General features: G+C 31.1%; 1 protein-coding gene across 4 annotated transcripts; it reads left to right on the top strand.

Moving 5' to 3' along the window:
* The first annotated feature begins 1,314 nt into the window (after positions 1–1,314).
* On the top strand, positions 1,315–15,051 carry LOC143234715 (uncharacterized). Of its 4 annotated transcripts, none has more exons than XM_076472276.1 (6): positions 1,315–1,612; positions 3,062–3,218; positions 5,783–5,895; positions 7,217–7,255; positions 11,880–12,057; positions 13,120–15,051. In XM_076472276.1, exons 2-6 carry the CDS (start codon positions 3,125–3,127, stop codon positions 14,397–14,399), a joined length of 1,704 nt encoding a protein of 567 aa, XP_076328391.1. In that variant the 5' UTR covers positions 1,315–1,612; positions 3,062–3,124; the 3' UTR covers positions 14,400–15,051. The 4 variants fall into 4 exon arrangements, with proteins under 4 accessions (XP_076328391.1, XP_076328390.1, XP_076328392.1 ...); XM_076472275.1 differs by having other exon boundaries at positions 1,315–1,618; XM_076472277.1 differs by having other exon boundaries at positions 1,315–1,682.
* Positions 15,052–19,790: the final 4,739 nt, after the last annotated feature.

Genomic DNA, 19,790 nt, shown 5'->3' with positions numbered 1-19,790 from the left:
AACAAACAAACAAACACTGATAGAACATTTTTGTTTACCTTTAATATGTTCTACACTTTGCAGGGTAAGCATCTCGTCTTCAAATCCATACTTAACCAAAGACAAAAAAGATGTAATTTCTTTACTGAAAGTTCCTAAGCCAAATTGAAATGGATCATGAAAAATTTAAATACCAATTTCAAATTTTTAAATTCAGAGAAACGTTATTCACAGTTTTGAGATAGATTTTTGACTTAGTTTGCATAGAAATCATCTTTAGCATCAGAGAAATCATAGTGATTATTATTTTCTAGAAAACTATTAAATTTTGCAAAATGTATTAATTCATTTTTTTTGTAATTCTTCTGCAAGGAGGTTTAGCTTTAATTGAAATTCATGAATAGACTATGATTGCTCTCTTATTTTTTCACCTCTTCCCTGAAGCTTCGAATTCAAATTATTCAAGTGAGCCATCATGTCGCACAGAAAGTGAAAAGTACACTGCCATGACAAAGTTTCAATTTCAGGGAACTTTTCAATCTTACCTTTTTCAAAAAGATACTCATTTATTTGAGAAAATAAGGAAGTAAGTCGTTCCAAGACATTTCTTGTACTTAACCATCTTACATTTGCAAAGTCAGTAAGATCATCAAAAGTACAGTCACTGCTTTTCTTCAAATACTCAACAAACTGTCGATAGATGAGAGAGCTTCCACTTCTAATATAATTAATAATTTTTACATTGTCCATCAAATTTTTCAGTTCATCACTTTTATACATCTGAGCACAAATATTCCTGATGCAAAATGCAATGGAAAGATAGCAGCATGAATTTCATATTATTTTCGATTAAATGCTGCTTCAAAAGAGAAAGAAATCCTAATTTAGCCCCAGTCATGGCGGGAACACTGTCTGTTGTGACAAAACCAGTTTTCAAAATCCAGATTGAATTTTTTGTCATTTCCTTTTGTTCATGAAGTTGTGTTTTCAGACGGCTAATTTCATTCATATGATCTTTGCTATCAACTGGAAATTTTACATCAAATTCATTGTGAAAATTGTTAAAGTGTTCCTTGAAGTTGTAAACTTTATTATTCCTAAAAACTTTGTCACACAAAAGACACACTAGCTTATTATTTGCTTCAATCACTTCAACTTCCAACTTTCATTAAATTCTTGTTTCACGTTTTCCCAGTCACGCGCCATTCTCTTTTCAACAATAATGCCAGAAACAATTAAATTGTCTTTATTTTCTGAGTGTTCATCATCATTTGGATTCTTTCGTCAGTCTGTGTCAGTGATGAAGCGTGAGGCAGTAGAGAGACGTGAGGCAGTGTAGTTAGTGATGTCGAGAAAACTTACTTCTAGAGAAATATATACGTAAAAACGGCTCGTTTGGGTTGAGAAAATATTTTATGTAGAAGAGAGAACAACGTTTCGACCTTCTTCGGTCATCGTCATGTTTAACGAGCCGTTTTTGCATATATAGTGTAGTTAGTTGCTGAGTACCGAAGCTGCGGTAAAAAGTAAATAATCGAAAAAGTTTATTCCCAAACTCGATCTGGCCATAATTGTGCTATCTACTGACCACATGAGGACCAGTGGCCATGGAGTTGCCCACCCTTTCCATAAAGTATAGGTTGATTGAATATTGTATTGATATTGGTTGCTGTTGAATGTAACTTGTGAAATCTAGAAAGAATGTATGATGTCAAATAATTTAATACTAATAGTTATCAAAATAAGAAGCTTTATGTTAACCTTAATGTTAAGAAATAGTAGATATTCTTACGGGTTCCAATGAGTCTGAAAATCATATAATATTCCAGTAGAATAGAAAATACTAGCGTAATGTACTTGGAATTCTCAAAATGCTTGTAATGTAATCGAGCTAAATGGTGAACATTGTAATTTTGTAGGAGATTTTTCAACAAACAAGTGGCCATATTGAAATATTTATTCATTTATTCCACCAAATACAAAACTTCATTGCTTTTAAAAATAAAATTTTGTAAGGTTTAAAAACTTGTGTTTATGTATATAGTAAGTAATATGAAACAATATATAACTGTGTTGTGGCCTGTCGTTGATAGTGTTTGTATTTTGATATGTTTTTTGACCTGTACTAGTGTAGCTTTAAATCTTTTCTTTTAGAGTGTTTTATCTATTATTTATATAAAAATACGGAAATTTAAAACAGATTTTTAAGATATAGTTTCAACAAGCAGAGCTTGCTTATTATTTGTTTGCCTTTTCTCTCTGTAAGTGAGTCTTAAGGTTGTTTTCGTAGATAAAGTAAGTGGATTTTTTGTTTGTGCGGAATAATGGATTTTGTTAATTTGCATCAAGCTTTCCTTACTAATTATCAACAATCAAGTTCACAAAAAAATCTTTAGTTTTTTTCTTCATGACATATTTTAACTTAATTTTTTAGAAAGCTTATGATGTTGTATTTTGGTAATTATTCTGTTTTGAATTATGGAATGACAGAAGTGATCAACAGTTCAAGCACTAAATGTTTTAAGTGTTTCAGTAGTTCTAGTATTGTCATGTCTTAGTGTAGTTTTGTATATTGGTATATTTACTCAATAGATTAAAGACATGAATTAAATATCAGAAAGAACAATGTACTATGTTTTTAAAATTCATGCAATTTTATTTTGGTTGTGCAGAGTAAAACTTGTTTATTTTGTTGGCAATTTTTCACCAGGTTTACCTGGCATCATCAGGTGATATTCAAAGAACAGGTAAACCTGGTGAAACATTGTGAATAAAACAAAAGTTTTTACTATGCCTAACTAATAACAATTTGTATGAAGAGCAAAAACTGCCTTCCAGTAATTACATATTAGTTTGAACTGTGTGGAACTGTTAGCATTAGTTGTCATGGTATCTTATGAGAATTACTGTTTCAAAACTTTTATGTGAAAATTATGTCATCATTTTGGTATACAGATATACAACTGATGACAATTTTTTCATGTAAAAAATGTAGCAAAATAATGTCAACTTAGGGATTTGTAATTATTTAAAACTTGTTACCTTTTTAAAGGATGTAACATTTTAATCTGTTTCTCTGTAGTCTAGATACAAGTTTTGATGAGGACATAAAGTGAAGCTTCTGTGTAATTGTAGAATATTAAATATGAAGGTTGAACCATTTTCTGAAGAGGAACAGGATGTTTTGGTGGATAAGAAACTGGAGAAAAATGAACAAGAAACTTTCACAACAATGAATAGTAAGCAAATATATTTAGAATGTAAATGTGTTCTTCATAACATAAATAGTGTTAAACTTACTTGTTTTAATTTAATAGCATTTTTAATTCTTTAATTATTGTTTCATAATTTTTGTGTGATATTATTTCAAGTCTTGACATGTATATCACTAAAAATGTTTCATTCTTGTTATGATAGTCCTTGTTCAGATAAAGTTGAATCTATTGTCACTTTCATAATCATATTCTATTGTGTCACCTGTGAGTGAGGTTAAGCTGAGAACTTTCAAGTGTTAACTGAGATGAAGGATTAACCAACTATGTACTGTTAGTAAATAGCTCATATGTGATTTTATCATTGTGAGATTTTTCTTAATCTATCCTTATTCATTTTTTCTGTACTAGTGGTTTGAGAACAGTCATAATTATACCATTTCACCTGTGTTGCTGTTTCAGGCTCAAATGACTAAGCTTTGAATGTTCTTGATGCTGGCATCATACTTATTAAGAGTTTTACATTTATGCACTTTATACAGTAATTATTAGCTGTACTGCAAGCTTCTCCTTTAATAGAGACTGTATTCCTTATCTCACAAAAGAAACCCACATATGGTTCCTTGTCACTCATTGATAAATGTATTTCAGTCAGACTGTGGGTTTACAACATATGTTACATACATCACTGTTAAATAAGGAACACTTAATGTATATTTAAACAAATACAATAACATGGATAATGCATATAATTTAATAAATAATTATCTGGCTTGTTGTCATTGTCCTTTGAGTAACATTAGAAGATATATTTCATGTTTGTTATTTCCCTTTCTGACACTTGGTTACTGAATCCCAAGTTTTCTACTTACAGAATCCATTTTTGGCCTTTTGCTAACGAGGAGTCAGTTCAGTATTTAACCCTCGTTTCACCAGTAGGTCAAAATGCACATCACTACTTTCTCTTGAGCTGCATTCATAAATTAATAAAATTGTCTTTTTGTTTTATGAATAAATTTGACATCATATCATAGCTACTAAATCACATTTTTGATACAATACTTTCCCTGTCTGACATAATAACTATTCTTATTCATTGCTTCTTCCTAGGAAACACTGTTTTTGTCACCACTACCCTTACTTGTTTACACATGGTAAAGTTGTACTATAGCATGCAAATAAACATGCAAACATTTTCCACCTATACGAGTGTGATAAAGTTCCAGGTGCAGCTGGTTTCCTGTGTCCTGTAGAGCTCAGTTTTCACTTTGGAATTTAGATTTCTAGCATGCAGAAGTGTTTAGCTTTTCATTGTTTTTGTTTCATTTTTTAATTGATTAACTTAAAAATTAACTCAGTTATAGATGCTATTGTAATTTTTTCAAATTTTGTTGTTTTTTATGGAATATTTTATTCACCAACTCAAGATTTTCAGAGTGTTTAATTATTATAACTTCTGTTATGATTGTCACCACTGTACAACAATCTGTTGGTTCTATGGCCTTGAGTTTTACTGTTTTGAAGAAGAGGTTTATGACTTAGATCTCAGTGAATTGGAATTACTTCCTTGGTCTGTTGTTTTTCTTTACTCAAGGCCAGTATATGTGGATTAGTTGATATTTTGGGCACTTTTGTTTTTTTGTACATCCATCCTTTGTCATGCAGTTCTGGGCCTTGTCTATGGATGTTCCCACATCTTTATCCACCTTTCTTTGTCATAAATTCCAAGAAAAGTTACTATTTTTTTCTCATTATTATATTTCTTTCCTCTCCAAAGGCCCCTGCTAGTACAGCAGTAAGTCTACTGATTTACAACATTTAAAATCAGGGGTTCAATTCCCCTCGGTGGGCTCAGCAGATAGCCCAATGTGGCTTTGCTGTAAGAAAAATGCACACCCTCTCCATATTTACTGAATAACCCTTGGAGTTGGATAGATAGTGGCTTATTCTCCAATAATTTTGAGATGTTTAAGATGTCACATCTGCACTTCTGTGGTGTTTTCATAATTCTGATTAGGAAGGGATAGTATGTACATTTTACATTCTTTTACTTTCTTATTAAATGTTTCCATTGAAACAAGCTTACATTCTGAAAACCATCTAACTCTTTTACTTTTTAATGTGGGTCTGTTGACTTAGGTGGTTGTTTTACTTATCAGTTATGGATTGCATGTAATTCAACTCCAGCTAGGCATGGCCAGGTGGTTATGGTGCTTGACTTGTAATCTGAGGGTTGCAGGTTTCTATTTCAGCAAACATGCTTGCCCTTTCAGCCATGGAGGTGTTATAATGTGATGGTCAATCCCACTATTCACTGGTAAGAGTAACCCAAGAGTTCACAGTGGGTGGTGATGACTAGCTGCCTTTCCTCTAATTTTTGTGACAACAACTATGTGCATGATAATCCAGAGTGTATTTTAAGAATCTACTCTTTACTAAAATTTGATAATCTTCTGTGGACCAGTATATTATGTAAAAAATTATATAAGAGGCCATATTGTTAATTATAATGTTTAGATTTTGATTATTTATTGATGCACACATTACATTGTGGCTTATTATAGAGAAATCTGTATTGTTTGTATTTCTAGCTACAGGAAAAACCCATCACTTTGAAGAAAGATCTCCACATACCAATTTTAAGTTTGATGTGATAAAAGAGGAAACCGAAGATGTCTATGATGGAGATGAAGATACAGTGGAGGTAAGTTGTAGATCTGAACATTTACAGTTGTGTTATTGAAGAGAATATATAGTTGTAATGTGTCTTTTGGACATTCTCTTGAGCCTAATTCTTCATTACATGATTGTAGTTACAAGCTGAGCAAATTCACTACTGGTTTGTTACACTGTTACAAATAAATTGCTTACAGATCTGTTTGCAACACTGATATTGTCAGGTCACAAATATTTAATTGTTAATGCTTCCATAGAACATTCTGTAACCTTTATATTAATTACTTAAGCAAATCTCATTGTGTGTGTAGAAAATAATATAAAATACTAGATTCTTCTTCTGAGTATAAATTTCTATTATCCTGTGTTGAATCAGCCCTGATACTTGTAGTGATATAGCATGTTGTATTAAATTAGATCCGGAACACCACCACATCAATTCAGTCCTTACATCGTGATGATCAGTCTGACTTTTCTTCATTATATAGTAATACAGCAGAGCTTCTATAAAAGGATCTGTTGTAAGACTGTGATGTTCCAACCTACATTCCTTGTTTATTCCATCTAGTGCACTAGAGTGATGATTTACCACTACCTTTTAAAAACAGTTCAGTTCCATAGAACTCTGCAGGCACTACATCTAGTGTCTTGATCACTATGTGTTGGAATGAAATAGTTTGGTTACTCATTTCTTCCTTCTGCTGCATGAGATATGTGAAAGTTGAACAAATATGTTAGGAAAGTCACTTCTATACATGTGAGCTTTGTTGCTGTTGAAGCAAACATTCTTTTTAATTATATTGTGTACTTTTGTTGGGGCAGATGGGTGATTCTTACAGCGTATGTTTTTGTTTCTAAATTTTCTATTGTTCAGTATTATACTTACTTCACCTAGGGCTCAACTTGTTGCATATCTGCCCAAATAGTTTTAGTTCTAGTGGGTTGATCAGTTTTTTCTTTACTTTCTTGTGAGGCTTGATGGATTCCAGTGACTTTTTTCTGTAAGTTATATTTTTGGTGTATATTCATAAAATATCACAAGAATTTTCTAGAAAAAAAAATGTTTTTAATTAAGTATTTGTCATAAAAAAATTGTCAATATGTTTCTATTTAAATGGAATAAGAGGAGTAAGTGTTTACTGCTTTTAGTGGAAAGTGATCTTCATATGAAATTTAAAAATACTTTTTCTTAAATAAATTAGTCTTTATTATTATTATTATCAAAATACTATATTTCATTTCTTATTTTTTCTACTGTAACTGTATAAGGGCTTGTTCAAGTTTAAGTGACTTTGTCATTACCATAAAAATGTATGAAATAAATTTAGACTTCCTTTATTTCACTCTAGACTGACTGCATATTGTTTATCCTAAGTACTTTAAAGCATGTAAGTATCTTATTTAATTCTGTTTTGTAACAACTTTAATAGATTGAGTTGAACCTGGCAGGTAGTGTGCCAGACCATGGACCTAAGATTTCATGGTTAATAATTTATTATTGAAAAAAACAAAATAGAAATCACTCTTAGCCATGGATATTATATAAGAGTGTTGGTCAAATCTTATATTTTGTATTGACAACTGTTTGTCATGGATAGTGTTGCTATCTTCTATCCTTATTTAGTTTTCTTGCAAAATCCAACAAATATAGACTAATATGATCAATTAATTCACAAGATCCAATAATAATTGGTTAGTGTAATTCTATGACTGTTATCTACAATTGGATAATATAACTTAATTGAATAATAGCTTGTGATTAGCAATTTTTTCTTTGCTCTTTGGCATTGCTGATTCATAACTGTGCAGCCCTATTCAACTGGGATTTAACGAGAATTAGTTCTTCCATTATCAGTGCACGAGAATGTTATCTACATAAAATACATAATACATGTGATAAAACAGAATATGATAGTATGAAGTTTAACAGGAATGAAACTGTTTTGTCAGTGCATATTATGATATTTCTTATAGTAGTCATGTTAATTTAGTGTATCCAGCTGCTATTTGACTTATGGTTTATTGACTTAGACATAGAATGTGTCCAGCTGCTATTTGACTTGTGATTTATTGACTTAGACATAGAATGTTTAATATGTTGGGATAAAATCATTTATTTTTTGAAGTTTATTAAATGATGGTTATTTCAATAATAGTTAATTGTATGTCATAGTAATCTATAGGTTTAGAAATATTTTGTTTGATAACTATTAAGTATATTTTACTTTTGAAAATTGTCACTGGTTAATTTTCATATCTTTGTGATTATGGTGTTTATGATGTGACTTTGTGTAAGCACCAAATGCAAATGTAAGATTAGAATAAGAAAATTTGAAACGATAAGTAATGACCTTTGAACTATGTTCAATGAATAATCCCATCTTGTAAGTTATTAAGCATATGGAGGATGTTCATCTCAAGTTACCATCTTGAATGACCCAATTTTAGTTGCTTTTAAAATATTAAGTAAACAGTATACACGTAAAACAAGAAACATCACACGCACTTGTGACTTGTTTTTCTCTGTCAATGAAATCTAAGGTTTTCGTTCATACTAATGATACAAATATACTACATTTTTATTAAATCAAATTGTACTCTGTCTATCACCAGGTGAGTATTATGATCAAACAAACTTTGCCATCTTCCTTATTAGTTCTGGAAAATTTTAACGAACACAATCCTGAATGACATGATTCAGATACTGATGTCTGGGTCAAGTGTAAACTCTTGGATGATAATATCTTTTTTGTTTGCTGTTGCTTGTGTGCATATCTTTTTTTTACTGCCATTACTCCCTCCATTTGCTGCACTTCTTTCCCAAATGATAGCTCTGGAACGTGTTGATAGGTTTTTCATCTTTCAGAGCTTTAGTCATCTGTTAACCTCTTGTCTGTTAACAACTTGAGGGGAGTAGTAAGTGACTGTTGTCAAGGTAGCTATTAGTTTCATTTTTTAAAACTTCAAGATATTCACCATAGTATTATCATCTATGCTGGTATGGTAAATGTACCTCTTTTATGGTTAACACTGCGTGTGATTTCCACAGATAGCATTTCATTATCTACTGTATAATTTAGCTTTAAACTTCAATGAGACAGGCCTTCCTTGCATGGAAGCATCTTGGTATGATCTTTTTTGTTCTTAATTATGCTTATGACATTATATGGAGGACTGGCATAATACAGAACATTTATTACTATCGATTGCATGATCACTGACCCATTTGTATTGATTTCTATCTGTATGGCCATCTCAGGTACATGAAGTCCATAATGTATAACTTCAAATTTCCCCAACATTTTGTCTGAATAGACTACAGAAAACAGTTTCATGCTTTCTTCTTCTAAAACCATTTACATGGATTCTTTAAGCAGTGGGAATTATACCCTAAAATGTGCAAACAAAAAAGGATGAAATCAAAATTGGTGGCCAGATTGGTTCAACTTTGGGCATGATGGGTGGGTAAAACAAAATATATGGCACAGCTAATTCACTAATGTTATAAGTGTGGGTTCAAGTTTGGTTGCCAGTTGTGATTTTATTCCTTTAACCCTATTATCTTATATTTTAATGCATCTGTCATGAGGTTTTATTGTCTTATATTAAAAATGTTATTAAACCACTCTTGCAATAAGTATGAAATTACTCGCTATAAAATTGTAATTATGCAAACAAACCATAATTTTTTAGTCTTCAATTTTGTTTAGCTACAGAGCTATTAAATAGAAAATCAGGATTTAATAGTCTTCTTTTATGGTTGATTCTATATTATCTATAATCATTAAAAGCCAAGGTTTTCACCTATTAGTTGATATATAATATTACTTTTGTTCTGAAAATGGAATTGTCATTTTTTTTTCAGAGAAGCTTCATTCCTATGAGAAAGATAACTAGCTTCGACAAATTTGTAATGGCCTTGTTACATGTAAATAGAATTGTGATAATTAGATGAAATTGTCTGCTTCTTGCAGGTTATTGTTCTTGTGTTCTTTGGTGCATTATTTAATTAAATAAAAGTTCAGTGTACTTCTACCATTAGTATAAAATGTTGGGTAAAATTTCATCACAATAAGAAGTTAAGGAAATATTAGGTAAAATAAATAATATTATAAAAATGTCTTATACGGCCTACACATGAGTGACTTGTGATTAAGCTAATTAGATAGCGTAATGTTCTGCAACTTATAAATAGCAAGATTAATAATTGGATGTGGTTCAAAAGGCAATAAAACAATGAAATGTAATTATAAATAGATGTATACTGTTAGGAGTTTAAATCTACTTGATAAATGTAGTTTGATGTCACAATAAGAAATCAGTATTGAAAAAAGGGCAAAATGTTTTCTGTTTTTCATGGTTATGAGGTGAGTAAAGTTGTCCAACCTTTATAGATTTAGGGTAGATAAAGGGCAATTTGTTATGTTTTCTGTTTTTCATGGTTATGAGGTGAGTGAAGTTGTCCAACCTTTATAGATTTAGGGTAGATAAATAATGAAGTTTTACTGCAAAAAAACATTTCAAATGCAATTAAATATTTTTAGAGATTGTACAAATGAAATACTAGATAAAGAAAAGCATTTTTATCTTATCATAAAAATTGCTTTCCATACATCGTTTAAAACAAATATTCAACATATATATACATTTATTTTTTCTATTATTATTTACAATACTTCACTAGAAAGTAAGACTTTGTGTTTGTAAAATACTTATTACATTTATTGAAGGACTGTCATATTTTGTGAAGATATACCTTCTGCATTAAAATATAATAGTATCAAATCTCTAAAACCCTTGAACCAGAACAAAGAGATCATGTGGTTTGTCAGATTGACTGAGCTCTTGTTGTGAGAGTTAAATTACTAACTTGGTTCCTCTTCAGCTGCATTTTTATTTCACACCTTAGGTGTGTTTGAAGAGACAACATGACATTTTGTTAATACACTCTAAGAAACTATGACAAGTAAGTGACACTTGATAGTAACCAGTATTAGCTTTGGGATTGCAAATCTATTATTCAGTACAGATCTATACTTTACAGAACCAATCAGATTCTTTACAATACATGATGGTAACTTTTTCTCTTTAAAATAATGTTAGTAACTTCATTTATTGCAATGCCATTGAAACTAGAATAACAGTTTTGTATTATAATACAACATTATCTATGCTATTTCTATATGCTAATATAACATGATGCTCTTTAATAAGGATAATTACATAAAGTTTAGCAGATTTTTGCGAAATTTGGAAGAAAATAATAATGGTTCACCTGTATTATTCTTTAGAAAACCTAAGCTAGAAACTGCTAATCTAGTTTGCTTGGTCCAAGGAATACTTTTGTATTTGCACATGGTTTTACACAAAAGTTTCTTTAGATCTAAATCAAGTATCTTTATTCTGACTGACTAAAAACTTAGAAACAGTTCTTTACTTTTAGGTGAAGCTGTTATAAAAACCACAAGCTGATAACTCACAGGAATGTTTTAGTCAAAATTTAATGAGTTTTTTAAATAACTTTTCAAATGTGGCTTATATTTAAACCAAATTTGACATCTAATTGTAAATTGTAAACATCTGTTAGTATATCGTGTTTGAAATAAATCTATTGAAGGTAAATATGTTTTTCTACCAAGTAGTTTGCATACTTTTTAATAAGGAAAGAAAAAAGAAATTGAATCAAAATTGCTATATCTCACGTTTTATTGAATGAATTGTTTTGAAATTGGATGTACAGTAAAGCACATCCACTGAATGTATGTGTAGTGTATATTACCACAGTCCAAACTGTAGAAGGTGGTAAATACCTAAACTGTCATTCCTGTTAATAACACACTGTTTCCTGCGGGTTGTTTTGGCTACATGATGTTGATTCCCCTCTTGAGTTTAAAGAATTAGGTTTAATTATTATTTTATCACATTTTAAGCTCATTACCTTTGCTGACTTCACATAATTATAACACCATCCATTTATTTTATAGACATTAGAAGCATGTTGTTTGATTTCAGAACATCCATGTCCAAGTGAAAGCAGAACAGCCTGATCATGTGTTAGAAGGTGATGTTATTTCAAAGTTCAGTGACAGCAATGATAATGATCTGGATAGTTCAAGTTATAATTACACAAATGTGAAAATGAAAACTGAATTTCAAGAAGAAATTGCATCTGTGTTAGATAGTACATCTGGTAAGTACAAACATCAAAATGTCTAAGTGCATTAATAATGGCCCAAAAAATATATTAACTCTCAATAATTCTTGAACTTTATTAAACCAAATGAGACGAAATTAAGTTGAAGTCTACTTGTACAAATTTTATGTTGTTTTTTTCAGTTACCAATTAGTTTTTTTGTTGTTGTTTTTTTGTGACAAGTTTTGAAGTGATCAAATGGCAACAAAACATTTAATATGAATAGGGAGGAAAGTAATTGCTATCTAAAATGAAACAGAAAGAAACTATAATCACTAGTCTTCCCTCATGGTTCATCATGTATAAATATCCTGACTAATGGCTGGAACCATTAAATTCAACAAGAACAGAGAGTATATTTCTGTAATTTATTTGAACTATGTCAAAGATAGAAATCAAATAACTTTTTGTGAATCAGTTTCAACACATACAAAGAGTATATTTTTATCATTTATTTATATAAATGTGACATATGGAATACTGCTATCCTTGTAGAATATAGGATTTGCATTTTGTGAAAGATAGTAATCACAGAGCTTTTAATCAGAGGGATTATATCTCTACTTGATAAAAAGAGAAGTAGTATGTTTATACAATTTTAGTATTGTCTAAACGTGAGCATTTATATTAATTTTTAACTTGCACATAGAACATTGAACATAATATTAATTCATATATTTAAGCAAACAGATCATTAGAAGATTTGATAATAATGAACCACTTCATATCGGAAAATTTTTAAAAGTTAAGATTTAAAGATACTAGTTAAAAGTCCATTGATTTTATCACTGTGTTTTATCATATTTCTATAGGTGAACTTACTTTATCTACTAAAAACCTCGTCTTGAAAATGGATTGTTACCAACAGTTTGTTTCTAATTCTTTTCTGATTCAGGTATAAAGGTTTCTATTCAGTGTGAATGTATGCAAAGTGTGTCATAATCAGTTTTAGCTTTAATATTTTCACATTGTTATTTATCGTATGAGAACATTAAATATATATCTAGAAGTTCATCAAAGATCTCAATTATCATCAACCATCATTTATATCTATTTCAGATGTGAAGACCTGCTGTGAAAGTCAGTGTCCTAGTTATCATGTTATAAAACAAGATTTCTTTACAGAAGTTGTGAACTCCTCAAAATCAAATAGTGTTATATGTGGAGAAACAAATTTAAATGGAAATGACCTAAATAAATTGAATATACCTCAGTGTAATAGTAAAACGTACAGTTATGTAACCAGTAGAAAGGAATTTAGAACATTGGAAAATCTAACACAAAAAGAGAGGATAGAATCTGGAGAGAAACCTTATTATTGTGCACTTTTAGGAAAACATTTTAAGAGCAATAGTCCTTCTGAACAACATCACAGAAATCACAGTGAGAGGAAAATTTACAGTTGTGGAATTTGTAGAAAACATTTTGAATCAAGATATACCTTAAAATCACATCAAACAATACACACTGGGGAGAAACCATACACTTGTATAGTTTGTGGAAAACAGTTTAAAAGAAAAGGTGAATTAAAACAACATCAAGCAATACATACTGGAGAAAAACCATACAGTTGTACAGTTTGTGGAAAACATTTTAGGCGAAACAATGATTTAAAAGAACATCAAAGAATACATACTGGAGAGAAACCATACAGTTGTTCAGTCTGTGGAAAACAGTTTAGAAGAAACAGTGGTTTAAGAACACATCATAAATCACATACTGTTGAGAAACCATACAGTTGTACAGTTTGTGAAAAACAATTTGGAACAAGGAGATATTTAAAAATGCATCATCAAAGAATGCATGTTGGTGAGAAACCTTACAGTTGTACAGTTTGCAACAAACAATTTGGAATAAGGAGTTATCTAAAAATACATCAAAGAATGCACACAGAGGAGAAACCATACAGTTGTTTAGTGTGTGGAAAACACTTTAGTACAAATAGTAACTTAAAATTACATCAAGTAATACATATGAAAGAAAAACCTTACAGTTGTGTAGTTTGTGAAAAACAGTTTAGAACAAAGGGTCAATTAAAACAACATCAAAAAATACATACTGGGGAGAAACCACATGTTTGCACAGTTTGTGGAAAACAGTTTATAAGAAACGGTAACTTAAGAACACATCATAGGTCACATACTGGGGAGAAACCATACAGTTGTAGAGTTTGTGAAAAACAGTTTCGAACAAGCAGTTGTTTAAAAATGCATCAAGGATTGCACACAGGAGACAAACCATACAGTTGTACAGTTTGTGAAAAACAATTTGGAACAAGGAGATATTTAAAAATGCATCATCAAAGAATGCATGTTGGTGAGAAACCAAGAGTATCTTAACGTTACATCAGAAAATACATATGGACGAAAAACCTCACAGTTGTATAGTTTGTGAAAAACGGTTTAGAGTAAACTCTGAACTAAAAATTCATTTACGAACACACACTGGTGAGAAACCTTACCATTGTACAGTGTGTGGTAAACATTTTGTAGGAAGTACCATCTTAAAAAATCATCAAAGAATACATACTGGGGAGAAACCTTATAGTTGTGCAGTCTGTGAAAAACATTTTATATCAAAGGTTGTATTGAGAAATCATCTAAGAACACACACTGGGGAGAAAGCTTATAGTTGTACAGTTTGTAAAAAACAATATGGATCAAACTCTGCCTTGAGAAATCATATAAAAAAAACACACTGGGGAGAAACTGTGCTGTTGTGCAATTTGTGAAAAAGATTTTATGAGGAACTTCAAAGAACCCACCCTCAGGAGAAACCTTGCAGTTGTGCATAATATGAAGTTTAACGGGAATAAAATTGTTTTTCTATGTTCATGTTAATGTAGTCTATCTAGCTGCTGATTGTCTCATGTTTATATTGATTTGGAATATATGATGCTGTAAATGTTGTGACAAAATAATTTACTTTTTTTACATAAAATGAATGTTTTAAAAAAACAATGAATAATAAACATTTATGAGGATATAAGATGAAGGAATTGAGTTTGCAAATTTATGAGAAATGTCAATGTTTCAATGACATTTATTTTTAATTAATGAACATTTGCTATATTTTTATCAAAATCTTTTATATCATTCCATAATTTGACACAAATATTACGCTTTAAACCATTATTCGATAAAAGTTGTGCCTATTTATAGTATGAAATAAAAGATTTGATAAAAAAAATAATTTATGAGCAAAGTAAATAATTAAAACACAAGTCTATCAAAGAATGTAATGCTTACTGGAAAATAGATGCATTTGCATTTTACTCAAGACATTTAATTTCTAAAGTTTCACATATAACCTGTTTTATTTGGTGTAAAATAATTTCCTTTTTCTAAATTTTTTAGTGAAATGTATATTTTATATGTATTAACGTTAAAATGCTACTTTGTGGTGGTGTTATTAATGGTGGAATTCTGAGAAAAGACAAACTCGTGAAACTTTTCATGTTATGGTGTAAATTATTATTTAGTGTAGATATTATTAGTTTATTTTTTAATGAATATTTTATTATTGTTTAGTCTGTTGTTTTTTATTGTAAGTGATATAAAAGCGCACGACGATTGCAGGTTGTGTTTGTAACGGTTCGATCCAAAGAATATAACGAGCAGACGATTTAATAATAAACATAAATAGTATGAGGTGACAGAGAAACAGGAGACAGAAATAAACAGCAAAAGAGTATGAAGTTACGACCACGGAAAAGATAGGTGTGAACTTCGGTATAAATGATAAGCCTAACATTTAATATGTCAGAGTAAGACTAACAGTAGAAAAGGGAAAAACGAAGAATAATTTATTCCGTCAAAGCGTGGTTGTAATGTAATTGAATCATCTTCGTGTGCTTTGACAAAAGGAACATACGGTATTTTGAAGAAATTGGAGAATATGATTTTAGAAGAGCAGTATACGGGTGCGGTAAGTGTGCCATGATTTCAAGTGAATTTTTCACAAGTAGCTCATGCAACAGAAATGGGTAAAGTAGTGTGGCTTGACAATTGAAATTCGAAAGTAAAAAAAATAAAATAAAATGCAAAGTGCACTTTTGACAAGAAGAGAGAACTGTATGGTTTTATAATATCAGTATAGAGAAATGAATATGTACATATCTTAAAGTAGTTTTGAATGCATATAATATTTTTAAAACACGTGGAATGCAATTTAACATTAAATCTATCGGCAAGTCACAAATACCTACTGTAGAAGAATCCTAAATGAAACAACAACATTGTGTACGTATGTTTATACCATAAGGAAGTATGAGTAAAAGACTTTGGATCACAATTGGATTACTGTGGTACAATTGTATATTTCAGTACGATAAATCACAATCACCGGCCAGAATACACCACAACAGTACCATAATTATCAAATCAATTAGTGATTAAAATTAGAAGGGATATTACTAACTCCGGAACAATAGCACTGCACAACAATTTTTTAAAAAAAGTTTTGCTTCTTGTAAAGTTTTTGCTGTATGTGACAGGTACCTTGTGGGTATGCACAAATATAGTTTTGGTTTTGCTTCGTCACGTCGGAACTCTGAGAAAGAAACAGTTAACTGTTTACCGTCAATAACGTATTTAATTGCGTTTATGTTTCAAATACGCTGTTAAGCTCAACATAATTAAGTGTTTTACTCGTGATTTTCATTTGTATTCAATGTCCGGTGCATCACGTTGCAGTGTCCAACGGTAGTCAGCAAGCATTGACGGATTCCAGTTGCCCTGATATCGTTTTTCCATTGTAGCAATGTCCTGGGGAAGCCAAGATTTCGATGAAGCAGTACGTGATGGGCAAATTTGGATGTGATTTTCGTGATCAGCAGCCAAAAATCTATTAGGAACAGCCAACAGTGTTCAAGAAGCAAAAACTTTATTGTGCAGTGTAATTATACACTTTATCTAGTCACGCAGTATCACAGTTGTGTGTCTGTGGACTTACAACATTGAAAATAGTTTCAATACTTGTGAGTCGAGTCACACGTAATCTATCACGAAGAAGTCGTTCATTTTATAGAAAATATTGTTCTGTTGAATATAAGTTTTAGGCCTTTGTTTAAAAGTAAATATCAAAGAGCTACATCTAGAATTTTGAAGTCAATACGCGAATATAAGCAAAATATTCTTCATGTCGTAATTAAGAAAAAGCAAATGACTATAATTTTTGCGAGGGAGAGTAAAACAATGTACAATAAAATATTTGAAGTGAAAAATTGTAATTTTGAAAATATAGTCATGAATTTCTGATTTATGAACAAATAATTAAACTCTACCATTTTGAATTTATGTGAGGATTGAATTTATTTTCAAGACATCGTAATAAGCTAGTTTTAAGCAATAGGAAAGTTGAAGTGAGAAGTTCAAATATCTGAATTTCATGGACTGTTGGTAAAGTTAGTAGATTCGGAATATGCGAATCGCGGATTCAAATACCCGTCCTATCAAATGTGGTCGTCCTCCACTGGTACAGCAGTAACTCTTCGGATTTACAAAGAAAATCAGGGGTTCGATTTCCATTGGTAGACTCAGCAGCTAGCCCGATGTGGCTTTGCTATAAGAAAAACACACACATCAAATATCGTCACTCATTTCAGCTACGGGACATTATAATGTAAAGATAAATCTCACTCCTTGTTGGTAAACGTGTTGCCTAATTGTTGGTGATGGTGATTAGCTGCCTTCTCTTTACTCTTTCACTTCTCACTAACGAATAGATATCTGTGGCGTATCTTTGCACTAAATCCAAGATAAACGGTAATAATTGCATAACGAGTTATTTGATATAGTGCTGATTTGTATTTCTCTAAATGAATGGAGGTGGTGTAATAATTTTAAATACCATAACTTCTGGTAATGTGCCTTTTACGGTGGCATATTCTATTTCACAAATCACATGATAGAACATTTGGAAATACCACATATATTATTTCATTGAGGTGTAGATGTACTAAGAAATAAGCGTCAGAAATGAAGATTCGTAAAGACCACGAATAAAGTTATGATTATACTCAGAATAAACACCAACATCAACAAGATAACTTTTATAAATAAGCTGATAAGTTATACTATGTACGTGTAGTGTAAAGAAAAAGTTACACTGTACTAATTTGTAGGTAAGACCATAATTTGAACGAGACAAACATTACATGGTAATCACTAATGTATGATACACCATTTTTTTCACATATTTATGGATACAACGCCAATTCATTTTCAACTGTTTTACCTATTAATAAAAAAATGGTATCATCTGAAATTGTCTAAACAGAAAACTTTCTGATTTCTGTCACAGCTAGTTGTTAGGTTTCCAGCGCCTATATTTGTTGCAGTGTGTGACTTCTTAAACAAAACAAGGGGTTTTAATTTCGCGTAAAGCCAGAGGAAGGCTATCTGCGCTAGCCGTCCCTAATTTAGCAGTGTAAGACGAGCCAACTCTTAGGCTACTCATTTACCAAATAATAGTAGAATTGAGCCGTCATGCTTGCAAGGATGAACATGTTTGGTGTAACGCGGATTCGAACCCGCGATCCTCAAATTAGGAGTTGAGTGCCTTAACCACCTGGCCACGCCAACAATTAACCCTTCTTCAGTTCTTTCAAAATAATGCGTTCAAGTACAAGTTAATGCACAAATATTCGTTGCAATACTGATTACACTTGTGTCTAGAGCTTTAAATAGGTCTCTTTTTCATCGAAGTATACACTATCTGTTCATTTAATTATGCATTCTAAGAGTTTTTTATTACTTCACAAGTAAATCTGTCATTTGAACAAGAGAGTTAACATAATGTTAGTCCCGGGATACGGACAATGTCTCACCAGGTTTTGGAAAAAGAAGGACAATGTCTCACCCAACTATTTTTATGTAGTCTACCTATTTATTCATGTTTTACAACTTTTTTGCAAACATCTTGAAAGTTCGTTTGTTTCAAAGTGAAAATCTAATTAAGTAGGTGATTTGGTAATGTAGCTTGTATTTACAAGATGAGAAATTACATATTGTTGCAAAAAAAATACGCACTTTGTTGCATAAAATTGGCGTATCATTAGAAAGAAATGGTTCTTTTTCGATAAAACAATTTCCAAACACATTTTTCTATGGAATACAAGTTGCTAAAAAATTCCCAAAATATGACTGGAAAATACAATAGACATACTTATACGAAAACACTTTTGTCTGAACAAGACAAAAATACAACGATTCAATTAATGTAAAGAAAAACTCAGAATAATTGTCCACAATTGAAATATCGTTTAATAACATCTTGAATATTTATAAAAGTTAGGGAGAGTTTGTTTTTTAATTACCACATTCAAGTTTTATAGTTACAATTTTCTACAAATTATGCATATTACACTTTATAAAAATAACGGCAATTGTTTGCAAAACACTGTATTTATGAGTAGGAATGCTTTGTTTGTTTCTTTGAATTTCGCACAAACCTACTCGAGGGCAGCCTGTGCTAGCCGTCCCTAATTTAGCAGTGTAAGACTAGAGGGAAGGCAACTAGTGATCACCGCCAACTCTTGGGCTACTCTTTTACTAACGAATAGTGGGATTGACCGTCACATTATAACGCCCCACGGCTGAAAGGGCGAGCATGTTTGGCGCGACCGGGATGCGAACCTGCGACCCTCAGATTACGAGTCGCATGCCTTAACACGCTTGGCCATGCCAGGCCAAGAAGGAATGCAACATCAAAAATTATTTTGTTTTAAA

This window comes from Tachypleus tridentatus, chromosome 12 (assembly GCF_004210375.1).
Source record: "Tachypleus tridentatus isolate NWPU-2018 chromosome 12, ASM421037v1, whole genome shotgun sequence".
Taxonomy (NCBI): domain Eukaryota; kingdom Metazoa; phylum Arthropoda; class Merostomata; order Xiphosura; family Limulidae; genus Tachypleus; species Tachypleus tridentatus.
Note: the sequence above shows the minus strand (reverse complement) of the source record. Positions and strands in the feature narration are given on the sequence as shown.